This window comes from Chiloscyllium punctatum, chromosome 19 (assembly GCF_047496795.1).
Source record: "Chiloscyllium punctatum isolate Juve2018m chromosome 19, sChiPun1.3, whole genome shotgun sequence".
NCBI lineage: Eukaryota > Metazoa > Chordata > Chondrichthyes > Orectolobiformes > Hemiscylliidae > Chiloscyllium > Chiloscyllium punctatum.
The window spans coordinates 84,725,307-84,738,814 of NC_092757.1; the positions used below are offsets into that span (position 1 = coordinate 84,725,307).

The following is a 13,508-nucleotide window of genomic DNA, read 5'->3' on the forward strand; positions in this document are numbered from 1 at the left end:
CAGGGCCCAGCTGTCAATCAACGGCGATACGCATGCGCACGGGCGGCCGCTGAAGAGGATGGGATGGGGATTCTAGAGGACGAACCGGCCAATGGCTACGGGGCGAGTGGGCGGGGGCGTGTTAGAAATGATGGACAGACAGACTAGACCAATAGACAGCGGGGGAATGGGGGATGTAGCGGGCGTTAAGAATAATGGACGGGCAGCATTAACCAATGGAGGGGCGAACCGGCTGCAGCCAATGGGACGGCAGAATTGTGGGGAGGCGGGTGTTATACATGACAGACGGACGTTATTGGCGAATCATATGGGGAAATCATCATGTTAGCCAATGGAAATTGGGAACGTCGCAGTGGGTGGGCGTTGCGGTATGATGGACCTGCAGCGTGTCCAGTGAGAACGGGCTATGCGGGCGGGTACCGTTGGGCGATGATGGACGTGAGGCATAAACCAATGGTAGGGGGGGCGGCGGCGGCAGCAACCAATGGAGACGGGCGGAGGGCGGAGGCGGGTGTGGATGATGATTGACCGGTACCGAGCGGCCAATGGCAGGGAGGAGGGCCGGACGCGCGGCCAATGGGAGCGGGCGGCGAGGGGAGGGGCGGAGATCCGGTCTGACGGACGTGCGCCGCCGCCCAATGGGAGCGGGCAGAACGCAGGGGGCGGGGATAGAGTTGGATACAGAGATTGTATGGAGGAGGGGGCGGGGCTCCGGCTCAGGGGCCCGCCCACGTGGGGGGCTCAGGCGGCGGCGGCGGTAGCGGGCGCTCGGACTGAGCTGATCCCCACGTGTGACAGGTTCAGTGCCGGCTGCCAGTCGCTCCTCTTCAGCTTTCAGGGGCTTCTTTTACTATTTTTATTGTTTTTCAAAAACAAGAATCGGGTTGGGGGTGGGTGGGGGTAGAGTGAGTTTGTGTGAGTGAGTGTGTCTGTGTGTGAGTGTGAGAGAGAGTGGTTCATTTTTATAGTTGCCAGAGATATGGAGGCAGACGGTAACCAAGCCACCTCTGGCAGTCCAAACGACTCTCAGCATGACCCAGGGTATGTTCTGATCTGACTTTCTCTTTTTTTTTTCCTTTTCACTGCTCTCTTTCTTTCTTCTCCCTTTCTCCGTCCCGTGTTCCCCCCCACCCCCTTTCTCTTCCTTTTTTTTCTCTCTCACTCTTTTTTTTCTTCTTCTTTTTGCGCCTAGTTTTGTTTCAGCTGCACTCAGTGAAATGGTCAGGTTCTCCTCCCCTCCCCAAGCACCTTCCCCCCCCCTCTCTCTCTCTCTCTCTCCCTCCTTTCTCTCTCTCTCTCTCTCTCTCTTCCTATTTAAGCTGCAAGTTACACGTCAAAATGGCCGATCTGACATCTGTGCTTACTTCTGTTGTGTTTTCCTCCAGTAAAATGTTTATCGGCGGTCTCAGCTGGCAAACCTCACCAGGTAAGAGAGCCCGGGCAAGAAAGTATTTCTTTGCTCTGCTCACAGCGCTTTTGTATGTGCGTCTGGGTACAGATATATCAGTATAACCTTGCAAAGAGAGAGGGGGGTGGGTGCTGTAGGAATGGAAGGAGGAGGTGTTGTGGGATTCAGTGAGCGATCGCTCTCTTTAGTTGCAGTTTTACAAGGTTGCTTTTTGACTGCGGCCGGGTTATTGTACAGCTAACATCATGGAGTTCCAGTTTTGGTCCTGCCCAAGACCCCTACGCTCAGTGATTGTTTTTTAAGTCTGCATGTTTTTTTAAAAAAAAGCTGCCCACTGCCAGGCACACTAACCTGCTTTTTTTTTCTCCCCCTCTCTCTCTCTCTTTTTTGTTTTGCCCCTCTTGTCCTTCCAATTCATTCTCACAGATAGCCTTAGGGACTATTTTAGCAAATTTGGCGAAATCAGGGAATGTATGGTGATGCGAGATCCGACCACGAAACGATCCAGGTAAGATCGTCAATTGACTACTTTTTTAAAAAAACATTTTTTTTTATTCTTGGAAAGCACTTCAGATTTTAAAATAAGTTTGATTTCGACCGCCGCCCCAATTCTTTTTCTTTTGATTCTAATTGTGACAGTGTCTCCAACGAGAAGTCCCTGAGCTTATTTTTTGACATTGTGCTGAGGGTTTGGAGGTGATACTTTGTGTATATATGCGTTGTAATTTTTTTTCTCTCGCTACATTTGTAGCCCGTCCCCCTCTCTTTCTCTCTTTCTTTCTTTCTTTCTCTCTCTCTCTGCCTCTTTCTCTTCCACACATTTTGGGTCTTTGTACAATCGGTGCGAATATTTTGACACTTGTGTTTGATTTCCTCTTCCCTGTTGCTCGTTATTTACTCATCATCACTTTGTTTCTTTGTGTCATTTCAGAGGCTTCGGTTTCGTTACGTTTACCGATCCTGCAAGTGTAGATAAAGTATTAGCTCAACCCCATCACGAATTAGATTCCAAGACGGTATGTTTGTGTGTTTCTGTATTGATTTCCCTCAGTGTGAAACTGTAACAAACTGTTTCCCCCCACCCCCCCCCCAAGGTCATTTAATACCTGCTGTCTCTCTGAAATAAAAATAAAACAAAAAAAAACTCAATATTACGCCCAAGTGTTTAAAAAATCTATTTCGCTGCAACTTTCAGTCCCCCTTTCTAAGGGAGATAAAATAAAATTGCTACCCTCCTGGTACAGCTTCACTGTCAGTTACATAAATTGACAATCAAACCACCTAGTGGCCGATTAAATTGCTAGTTAAATGGAAGTCTTGCAATTAAATTCTAATCGCTTTTCCAAGCGGTGAGCTCAGGATGAAACGCAAGTGGGAGACGGTAAGGTTTGATTTTATGCATTTCCCCCCCCCCCCCGCTTTCTGTTTAAAGGACAGCCTCTCTTCCCCATTGTAAACAAAAAGGATTTTAAAAAAAGCGACTGCCGTAACTTGAGGTAGAAAGTTTATTAAAACTCAAGAGTGGTAGCGCATAAGCTGAGTTTTGCTGTAAATCGCATGAATGGGTTTCTTGTTGATCATTCTGTGTATCTTGTGTCTGAGCATCTGTTTGTAGCGTTCTATATACCCTTTCGACTTTGTTTTAACGTTCAGGGCATGAATTCGATCTATTCCCCACGGCAGAAGCTGTTGTTTACGGTTGCATTAAGGCATTACTTAGGTAATGACAACTCCATCGGAACTAGTTTGTCTTCTGTTTTAGTGACTTCTAGAAGACTGTAGTTAGTACATATATATTTTCTTTAAAATCCACTTTACTTAGAGCTAACTAACTCATTTATCTTTAGTATTAAAATGCCTAGTTTATAAATATGTACAACATAATGGTTTTAGCCAGTGCTAATTTTTCTGTAGTTTTTTTTAAAATTGAATGACATGGGAAACTAGTCATGGCTAGATAATCCAGTTTGAGTTCAGAGTTCTTGTACACTTTCCCCTCATCCCCTCCGACAAATGAAAATTCTTTTGGGTGTGAAACTGGTTTCTCAGGCAACTTGCAATGACACTGGGTGAGATCATTAAAATTCTCACTCTCTCTTCACTCTGGCTGACAGACCAGATTAGACATCCTTGAAGCACACAAGGTATTAGAGTGCACTAAGGAGGTTACTTTAATGTTGCGAACATTGAAGGGGATAGAAGAGGCGAACAGTGACTTTGGGTTTGGGACTTCTCATGGGAATAATTTAGTGAAATCTATCTGGAACTGTTATTAACCTGTTTTAAACACTAGAAGGTGCAAAATCATAGATATGTGTCTTTTGCTAAAATCCTGCAAAATAAATGGCACATAAATTTGCATCGTTTTCCTTCCTGGCCTTAACCTATGCCCCAGACATGAGGATTGCTTCCCCTCTCCTTCTGATTTTGATTTTCTTTTGTTGATGGTTTTTGTCCACCAGCCAATTATTTTGGTATTTGCTGTGAGATTTGAAGTTTGTCATTATGTTGGGGTTGGCTTTGTCCTGTTGTGGAAATAGTTTTGCAAATGTGTTTTGATTGCTGTCCTGAGTAAGTTTGGACAGATTTAAAGTGGGTTTCAGGGTGGTCATTCTGTGTTGTGGTTTTTATCACTGGACGTGAGGCGTTGGCTGTGGGGTTATAATGGATGTTGAGACATCACACTGGTATTGATAAGCATGCGATACTGTCTGATGCTGTTAACAAAAGTGTAAGGGGTGAATGGTGCAGGCACCTAGTGCTGGCCAGATTCGGGGCAGAATGCAAGACCATTACTTATTGTGGCTGGTACAGGCTTTGTCTGTGTGTGGTTTCACAGATTTGTTCTGGGATATTGCAACTCCTTTCTCATGCAACAGGGCTGCTTTTAAAATGGCTGGAGAGATGATTCCGTCTGGTAGTGCCATTTCCCGCACTGATGCTCCTGTCTGAAAGTGCTTCTTCCTTCAGCTGTAGGTGGCAGTTTGTACTTTTCTCTCTCTTCACCCACTCCCCACCCACAGCACACGCAGATGTGCACCCATTCAGTCTGCCGTTTTCCCCCAGGGTTTAAAGTGGAAGTGAATAAGTGAAGCAGGAGCAATCTGGGGCAGAAGAGGATGTTTTAGTGAAGCGCTGCTACGTGTTCCCACTGGGTTTGAACACAACCTGTGCAGGGCTTGCCACCAGGTAGACAGCTCTTGAAGGTCTTGTCTTTGCCCCTCTGTCCCCAGAATCCCAGTTTTTCATTTGGACCCCTGTAGCCTTTCACACCTTGTACTTGACCAAGCTCCATGGAGGATCCAATCTTGAGAATCTTCACAATCTCATGTCACCACGACTGCATCCCTACATATCTTTACAGGAGAAGGCTGCTGGATTGTGACCTGGTTTGACCAGCTGGGTACTGGATTTCATCCTCCTGCAGGCCTCTCTCCAATCTGAGGCCATTTGGCACCTACCCTCTGTGCCAGGGCTTTTTCATGCTCTGGGTTGTCAGGGCCCACAAGCAGGACTGTGGTTCTGTCTGGGCTGTGAGGAGGAATCTCTCTCTCTGTTCTACTTCTGTCTTTCTAGCCTTGCTGTTCAGTCACCTCGATGACCAAGGCCGACTCAAGTGAACATAGTTGGTGTGATGTTGGTCCCCGTGACTCTTCCTTTTCAATGATATTCACTTGAAAAGCTGGTGTTGGCCCCAGTACCTGACGTTTGTGCCACAATGGCAGAACTGATGGTCCTGTTGGTCCAGGTGCCTGCTCGAATCTAGTCCAATGTGGGTTAGTGACGTCAAAAGGAAAGGTCCCATTTCCCTGTGTTTCATCTCCTGTTGTGGAACGGGGAGGGTGTCACCTGGAGTTACCTAGTTACATGTAATGGAGCTTCTTAAATGTTGGGAGTAGGGTGGAAATTGAGAGTTTAGATAGATTTGCACTTACATCATGTCTTGGCCTACAGCTGGGAAGGATGGTGATCTGAGTAGGTGTCTGGTTGTTGGAGGAGAAAGTGAGGACTGCAGATGCTGGAGATCAGAGCTGAAAATGTGTTGCTGGAAAAGTGCAGCAGGTCAGGCAGCATCCAAGGAACAGGAGAATCGACGTTTCGGGCATCAGCCCTTCTTCAGGAATCGGGGTTGGGCACTCAACTTGGTGGTTCAGGAAAGTTTGCTCTCGCTTGTCTTGTCTTGACTGTGCAGAAACTGCATGGTGTTGAAAAAGGTTTCAGTGGACTGGGGAGAATCGTTAGGAGTCCCCCTGGTGACAATTAACAAGTGATCCCTTGCTGGAAGTGTGTTTTAATGAGTGACTTGAGATCCCCTCCTGTACAACAACCCCCCCTCAATCACCCCCATGATAGGCTGAGTCACTGGGTTAGCAGTTGGAGAAGGACTCTGCAAATAAATCCCAACTTGGAGTTGACATCTTGAAGGTGGATTGTGTGAACTGAAGATTTGCACTAGAACCCTGTTTGCAGCTCAGGGAGGGAGCTGATTCAGGATTTCAGTTTTGTTTTTAAAAGGTGCATCTTACCTTGCACAGCCGTGCTAATTCCAATTTGCTCTAGATTAGGAAATAAGTGCATCCCCTCCCTCCTCTTGACTCTAGTTCTGTTTCATTCTCGATCTGACCACGCATGATTATGCCAAGTGCAGCACCTTGTGTTCGGAGATGTGTGAGCTATGTGAATGGAAGGGACACTGACCGCCCTGGATCCAGTCATCTCCCAGACCGTGCAACCATAGAGATATCTACGACATTCTGTAGATGTGTGAAAACATACGTGGGCTACAGTGACCACACAAAGGTCGGGCTGTGACAGCCAAGAGGGTGAAAAATAACTATATAATTTCTTGATTAGTAATCCTTTAAGAATTGCTTTGCAGCAGTAGCAAGTATAAGTAATCCCTAAGAGCACAGCTGATGTCTTTAAAACAGGTTTAAAAAAAAAGGTACATGACATTAAATAGTGATCAGTCCCTTGCAATTCTTGGACCTGACCTTAGAAACTTTCTGCTGTGATTCATTGCCTGAGAAACATGGTGTTTTAAATGTCCTGGGGTGGGGATGCACCCGATGATTTTTTTTTTAACCCTTTTCTGATTTGCTTCGACAGATTGACCCTAAGGTTGCATTCCCCCGAAGAGCACAACCCAAGGTAAGTAGAAGGATTATTGTTGTCATTTGTGTTCTCCCAGACACGGTGAGGGATTATTTGAGGCAAGTGCTCTGAGAGGGGGTCAGGAAGAAAGATATGTTGATTCTGAGTTGTTAATAAACCTTTAAGCCTGTGTGCATTGTTTCTTTGACGTTCTGAGCTACGGTAGTGGGAGCGTTTGTAACTGCTGTTTTGCACTTTCCAATTGCAGTCGAATCCAGTTCGAGGTTTTTTTTTGCGATATTTACAAGTGGAGCGAGGCTTTTATTTATTTGTTGTTGTGATTTTATTATGTGGCTTTTTGAAAAGTAGAAGGCAGCATTCTGTTTGACCTTACTTGAACACGAAGACGGCAGATGGGTTAACAGTAGACATTGAGGTTTGATTAGCACAGAAGCTCAAAGTGGGGGCTGTATGGAGGGGAAAGATGCTGTGTTAACAAGAAGTGTGTTGTGTGTTGAGCGGGGGGCCGTCTTGTGAAAATGGAGATGGCAAGACGCGGCCTGAAACCCTCCAGTGCCCTCTGACCTTTAGATTGAGAGGGTCAACATGTGGAGTTGCTTAATGTTGCTTTGAATGTAGGCTGACAGGATGTGAATGGGCCAAAAGCAAATTATGTAAATTGTCTTGGAGCCTGATTGCATTAACGCTCTGTGACTCTGGTAGCCTGGAATGATCTGGTGTGCTTTTCAGGGAAGCCTGTGTTAGCTCTGTATGCGTTTCTTTATTTGTGAATGTCTTTATAAGCCAGATTTCCTCCTGGCTACTGGATGAAAAAACTCAAACTGCCTGACCTGTGGGTGACCACTGAGAAGGACTTGTATTTGTTATAGCACCAAGGTGTTTAGGTGTAAGTTGCCAGAACTGGTTACAGTGAGTGACAGCATCTGTCTTGCCCACGCCACCTCTGGGGGCTGAAAGAGGCGCTGCTCCCTTTTGTGTGTCAGTGTGGCACGTGGTCATTCTTCACCAGAGCAGCACAATCGCACACTAATGTAAACCAGGAAGCCGATTGCGGCGGTGGGGAGGTGGGGGTGGCCCTACCTGTAAAATAGACTCATTTAACTTCTGCAATTTGCTCACCATCCAGGCTTCTCTGAGGCAGCTCCTCACTCCATCGTCAGCATTTCTGGAAATCACATCTTTTCTTTTATTTAATGGAACTTTTTCACAATGGTAACCTACCACTGAACATAATGGGATGGTAATGAAAAGAAAAAAATATCGCACTCAATAGTCCTTGTGTGAATAGCACTAAAATTATATTAAAATTGGGATGGTCTGAACTGTGACAGAGCTTAATGCACATGGCGCTTAACACAAGGTGTAACACAGTCTGGTGTTTAGAATGGTCTGTATATAAACCTGCATTCGGCACTTTGATGAAGAAGTGATTGGCCTAAGATTTAAAAGCGCAGTTTTTGAGAGGGGGTATTGAGCTCAGTGAAACTGCCCTCGTCATTTGGGCTTGGCAGATGACAGAGGCACACGTTCTTTTTCTCCTGCCCAGTTTCATTTGCCATTTCCAGCAGTTTTGTTGTATTTTTATAACTGGTTTTGTGTTTGCTCATTGGGATTCGCCATGGGGAATGTAAAAATGAGAAGTGGGGCAATGTAAGGTCACTTCACGAGGAGTAGCCTCAGATGGAAGGTGCTGCAACTGTGTCTGTTTGTTTGTGGAGGTTCACTCTGGTCTCAGCTCATATACAGATTGTTGGTGATTTTAGCATAAAGTAAACTCTGTCTCTTTTTTAAAGAAATATTCTGCCACAACTGAACAAGCTGTTATTGATGACCTGCAGCCAAGCAGGGGTGCAGCCTGGCTGACGGCACTCTGTGTCTGATTGCTGCCCTCTCCCTGCTCTCGTGGGGAGAGGTCAGCATTGCAGGATGTGCGGAAGTCAGGACGTTGGCCCTCAGGGCTCTGACAACCAGCATTTCCGCTGCCCGTGGACTGGAGCGTGCCCAGGCTGTCATAATGTTTCTGGTACTGTGTCGTCAGGGAAAACAGCCCTGAAGTCACCTTGCGCACCTTGGAGGTTGGTTGGTGCACAGCAGGATCCCATAACTAGGTTCCCACTGCGACCTCATCTTTGAGTTGCCAGAACGCGAGATCTGCGGCAGATTCAGCGACGCCTGTGAAATCTGTCGTACACCCTCGATATGAGACAGTCAAAGGCATGTTCTGCTTGCTTTCAGTTTGACTTGCATTACAAAGGCACGAGCAGAGGCCAGCAGTTGTCAACTCTGACTTTTTTTGATTCAAAGCCTAGTGGGGATCCTTGATTCTGAGAATAGACTTTCCTGTTTTGCTCCCTCGGGTCTGAGCCTGGATATGTTCAGTGCATGTGTAGTTAGTCTTTGACTGTAGTCCTTAGTATTCAGTGTTGTCTGCACTTCTCACAGAGTGCTACATTTAGCAGTAGCCCCCACTGGAACTAACATGTAGAACTCCTCGTTGACAGCAGTTGAAATGTACAGGTTTTTTGTGCGTGGGGGGAGTCGTAGTGTGAAGCAGTTGGCATTTGGAAAATTGCTGGTTAATGCACCGAATCACTGGTCAATAAATTAAACATTCTCCATTTGAGGTATTGCTGTACTTTGATTAGGACAACTTTAGGTCTTTTTTATTTTTTTGGAAGTGCAGAGAGGGGTTGTAGATTTGTATTAAGTCAAATCAGTCCCGGGAGTATGGGATTGCTGGCACTGTGCGATTACACACAGGTGTTCACTGAGAGACTGCACATAGCTGTGACCACCTTCACCCCTGCTTAAATCAGGCCCTGCTCACTCAGGTACATTTATGTGATTTGCAAGCTGAAATTTCTTTGACAACTGCGGCCTCTTTTAAGTCCTGCTTATTAATCAGCAACGAAACACCGCTTCCCAATGCCTTACCAGACCTCCGCCTTCTACAACTGCATTTAATTTAGATCTGCCTTGAAGTCCCTTTCTTTTTATGCGTGCGTGTGTATGTATTTTAAAAAGGCTGTCGAGAAAAGCTTTTAAAATAAGCAGGGGTGACCTAGACGCATAAATCAGCCCCGTGCAATAAAAGGCACTGCATGGAGCAGAGAGGCACTGGAGACAGCTCTAGTGTGAGAGAGTGTCTGTCTCTGTGTGTGTGAGAGAGTGTGGCTGAGTCTCTGTATAGAGATGGGGAGCAAAAGGATAGCAGGGAAGGGGGGTGAGGTGGGGTTCTAATGTTGTCTGTTGTTCAGCCGAATCCTGCTCAGTTTCCCACAGCTATTATATGCAATGAAGCCAGCCTACTTGAACAATGAGCCAGAACTAGGGCCCCGTGACTAAGTGCTGGGAGAAAACTAAATTTTAAATGACGTGAGGTTACCAGAACGATTTTGTAAACATGCTCTTGGGTTGGTTTTTTTTTTATAAAAGCTTAATAAGACCCCTTTTCCCGGTCTCTTATCATTTCCATCTTGCTGTTTCACTGAGCACCTCACTCTGCTTCTCTTTCTCAAAGATTCCAATCAGGGTTTTCAGCTTTTTTTTTCTCACTTTGTTCCTGCTGGGAGTGTGTTGATTAGTGTGATTTTAAAAAAAATACTGTGGATTGAGTCTGTTTACCTGCGTTTGTGGCTTAGCATTTCCCTTCCCCATGACCACTTAACCCCCCCTGCCCAATTCCCCCGCACAGCTCTTGCTGAATGACCACCAACCTTTTTTAGATTAGCTCTTCCTTAATTTGTGTTTTCCCGGAATTCCACCGCAGTGATGGGTACAGGGATCCAGTTGTATATAATAGGCGGCACTGTCGCTGTGTTAGAGAGTGGGCATTTTCTGTACTGTTTTCCTCCTGACCCCCTCTGAGGGGTCAGTGCGTGAAAGTGAAACAGCAGAGTTTTGTTGCTTTCCTGCACAGTTTCAGTGCTGCTGACTAATGTGGTCACGTTTGTACTAATGTGATGTATTTAGCCAATTTAAAAAAAAATCCAAGTAACAACAACACAAAAACATTAATCATCACGTTAAAATGAGGTTGCAGAGGAAATGTAACTCCCCAGGTGTATTCCCTAATAGCATTGCTGTTGAAATCCAGAGGTTCAGCGGTGGGAAGACTGACCTCCATACGCAAATGGAATAGTTGCTGATGGTAGGATCGCAGTGAGGCATTATGTACTTTAGAGATTTTTTTTCTTTTAAAACCACCTAGTGCTAAGATTATAAATAATGTCCTTCTATACATGGGTTGTATATTTGGAGGGCGCATTGGATATAACTGTAGGACAGAGCACTTCGAGGTCTGTCTCTATCACGTATGGTGGCAATTGGAGCAACTTGAAGTCAGTCAATAAAACAGGAGAAGTATTGGCACTGCATTAAAGTGAATTGGATTAAATGTGATTTCTTTTACCTATAAAGGACTTGTGTCGATATGCTAACTAGGACTAAGTGTCTTGGCTGCATCATATACCAGTCTGAAGATAGACCCCTCTCTGCCTGTCTTTCCTTTTTCCCCTTTTGCACTCTCTTTTCTCTTATTGTCTTTCTTGCTCTCTCATTCTCTTATTTGGGTGATTCCAGCCACTGCACTTACAACTTGTCTAATCTGGAGAGGGTGAGCAAGTTAGATCGCCTCTCTCTCTTTCTCTCTCTCTCGCTCTCTCTCTCTCTCTCTCTCTCGCTCGCTCTCTCGCTCTCTCTCTCTCTCTCTCTCTCTATCTCTAGTGTAGGTGTAGAGAGACCTAGCCAATAAAGGATACGCACCAAGAAGTCCAATATAGGCGGTGCCCGAGTTGCGAACGGGTTCTGTTCTTGAGTCTTAACAACTCAATTTGTACACAAGTTAGAGCACAATACAGGACATTAGCAAATAGCAGCTCCTAAGTACTGGAAATGATTGTATGTCAGATATTCAAAATTAAGCTCCTGTTTGGGATAACATTCATATGTACGAGTCAATGTAAGTTGCATGTTGGTAAATTGGGGACCCAGCTAATGAGTTCAGAGGAAACTTCACTGTTTGCTGATATAGACCTTGCAATCCCAGGCGGTGTTTGGAGCAGGTAATCTAGATGTGTTCAAGGGCACCTGGAGAACATTGAGGGAGGGAGGAATGGGTGGTTATGGTGACAGACTCAGGTGAGGACAGCACGATATCCTCCAAAACCTCTTCCTCCCCTCCCTGATCCCAGTTTGCATTGTATATGCAGTTTTTAAAAATGAAGTTTAGCTTGTTGGGGACCTTGCAGATGTTCAATCTTGGTTTGTGAACCAGGCGTGCAGTTTCCCATCATGAGGACTCGGCAATAAGTCTCCACTCCCAGTAATGTTCCTGCCCAGGGAAATTCCCAGAGGAATTCTGCTTCTCTCCCCTGCTGACCATCTCTGTGTCATTCGTGACGAGAGCTGTGATGCTGTGAATTCGAAATAACTTGTCTCTGTCTCTCACTCACTCACTCACTCACTCAAATATTTTGGGTTTAAGTGGTGGTTGGTTGCTTTCTTGCTGCTATTGCCTTGTGGAGTGCAGTTCAGTGACATGAGCATCATCCAGCCATTGTGTTCCTCTTGAAGGTACATCTCTCCTCCTCTCTCATTACCCCATAATCCAGTATTTTGAATTGGTTATTCAGTCTCTGAGATCACAGCACATATGTCTTGGCACCCAGTGAGTAGGAACACTGAGGCTGGCAGAAGGCGCACAGGGGCGTGGGGACTCATGTGAGTGGTGCCCAGAAGAGCTAAGCCAGAGAAGGCACATGCCATTGCCGGGTAATACCAAGGTAGACTGTGGTGATGCTCGAAAGGTCAGATAGAAGAGTCATTGAATCCCTACAGTGTGAAAACAGGCCTTTCAGTCCATTGAGTCCACATCGACCCTCCAAAGAGTCACCCACAACCCCCATCATCCTTTCCTTGTAACCTTACGTTTTCTCACGGCCAACCTGCACGTCTTTGGACTGTGGGAGGAAACCCACACAGATGTGAGGAGAATGTGCAAACTGCACCCAGGTGCCCGAGGGTGGAATCGAACCTAGGTCTCTGGTGTTGTGAGGCAACAGTGCTAGCCACTAAGCCATCTTGATCCAAATGTTCCCTGGATTCTGATTGGTGAAGGTCTGGAGGAGGCATGGAAGCTTCAATAGGAGGAGGTGAGCCAAACAGTGACTGGAACACATAGGAGGGGCCAGTGGGGGGGGAGGGCTGGCAGTGGGCAAAAGGTGAATTTACGTCTGAACTGGCCTGCTCTTCCTGAGAAGAGAATTTTACTTCCGGGGGAAGTTGAAAAGTCCATACAGATTTCTTCCCACTTTTTTAGTATCATCCTGAGTTTTGGATGTTGTTGCATGTTTGAGAAATGATCCCAGCGCTCATTTGCCAGGATTGTAACCTGTGATTGATTTAAAGGGCATGCTAATTTGATTTGATTTTAATTGTGCTTATGCAGAACCAATTTTGTCAAACTTTCTAGTTTTCCATTTAGTGTGTGTTTTGCTGCTAACGCTTGGATTCTCAGGAGTCTTCATGGGTGTATGTCACCATCTGTGATGTGACCCGTGCAGAGGAAGTACCCAGGGAAACCACCATGGGCGAGCTGGTTTGGGATTTTGCTATTTATTTGTGTGCTCTCTGTCCTGCCCAATCCTGTCACTGTTTTGTGCCAGTGAGACTCCCAGTAACATCCACATGTCGCCTAGTTCAGTAGAGGGATGCAATGTGTGTGTGTGTGTGTGTCTGCACAAGGGCTATCCTCTGGCTGTAGACAGATGTGAACGCCTACTTCCCTCTGGATAGGAAGTTGTAAACATAGCCCCCCATTCCTGAAGCAAGTTGCACTGAGGCAGGTTTGTGGATTCCTGACGTAATTGCAATGTTTCAGTGGATGTGCATTGCAGCTGCCTACCTCAGGAGATCAGTGACCAAGATGTTTAACGTCTGCCAAGGTGCCTCTTCCATGGCCCAGCAGGTTTGGGGTGGGTGGGGA

General features: G+C 46.0%; 1 protein-coding gene across 25 annotated transcripts in view; it reads left to right on the plus strand.

Annotated features, from left to right (window-relative positions):
- Positions 1-739: 739 nt before the first annotated feature.
- The window catches only part of LOC140491556 (RNA-binding protein Musashi homolog 2), a 573,466-nt gene continuing 560,697 nt past the window's right edge, over positions 740-13,508 (plus strand). For 10 of the 25 annotated variants that reach the window (XM_072589923.1, XM_072589924.1, XM_072589921.1 and 7 more), the window contains exons 1-5: positions 743-1,041; positions 1,386-1,426; positions 1,835-1,916; positions 2,340-2,424; positions 6,518-6,559. In XM_072589923.1, the coding sequence (XP_072446024.1) occupies positions 980-1,041; positions 1,386-1,426; positions 1,835-1,916; positions 2,340-2,424; positions 6,518-6,559 (312 nt within the window). In that variant the 5' untranslated portion in view covers positions 743-979. Of the gene's footprint in view, positions 1,042-1,385; positions 1,427-1,834; positions 1,917-2,339; positions 2,425-6,517; positions 6,560-13,508 lie in introns of all 25 variants that reach the window. The other 15 variants (XM_072589920.1, XM_072589911.1, XM_072589913.1 and 12 more) reach the window with 6 other exon arrangements.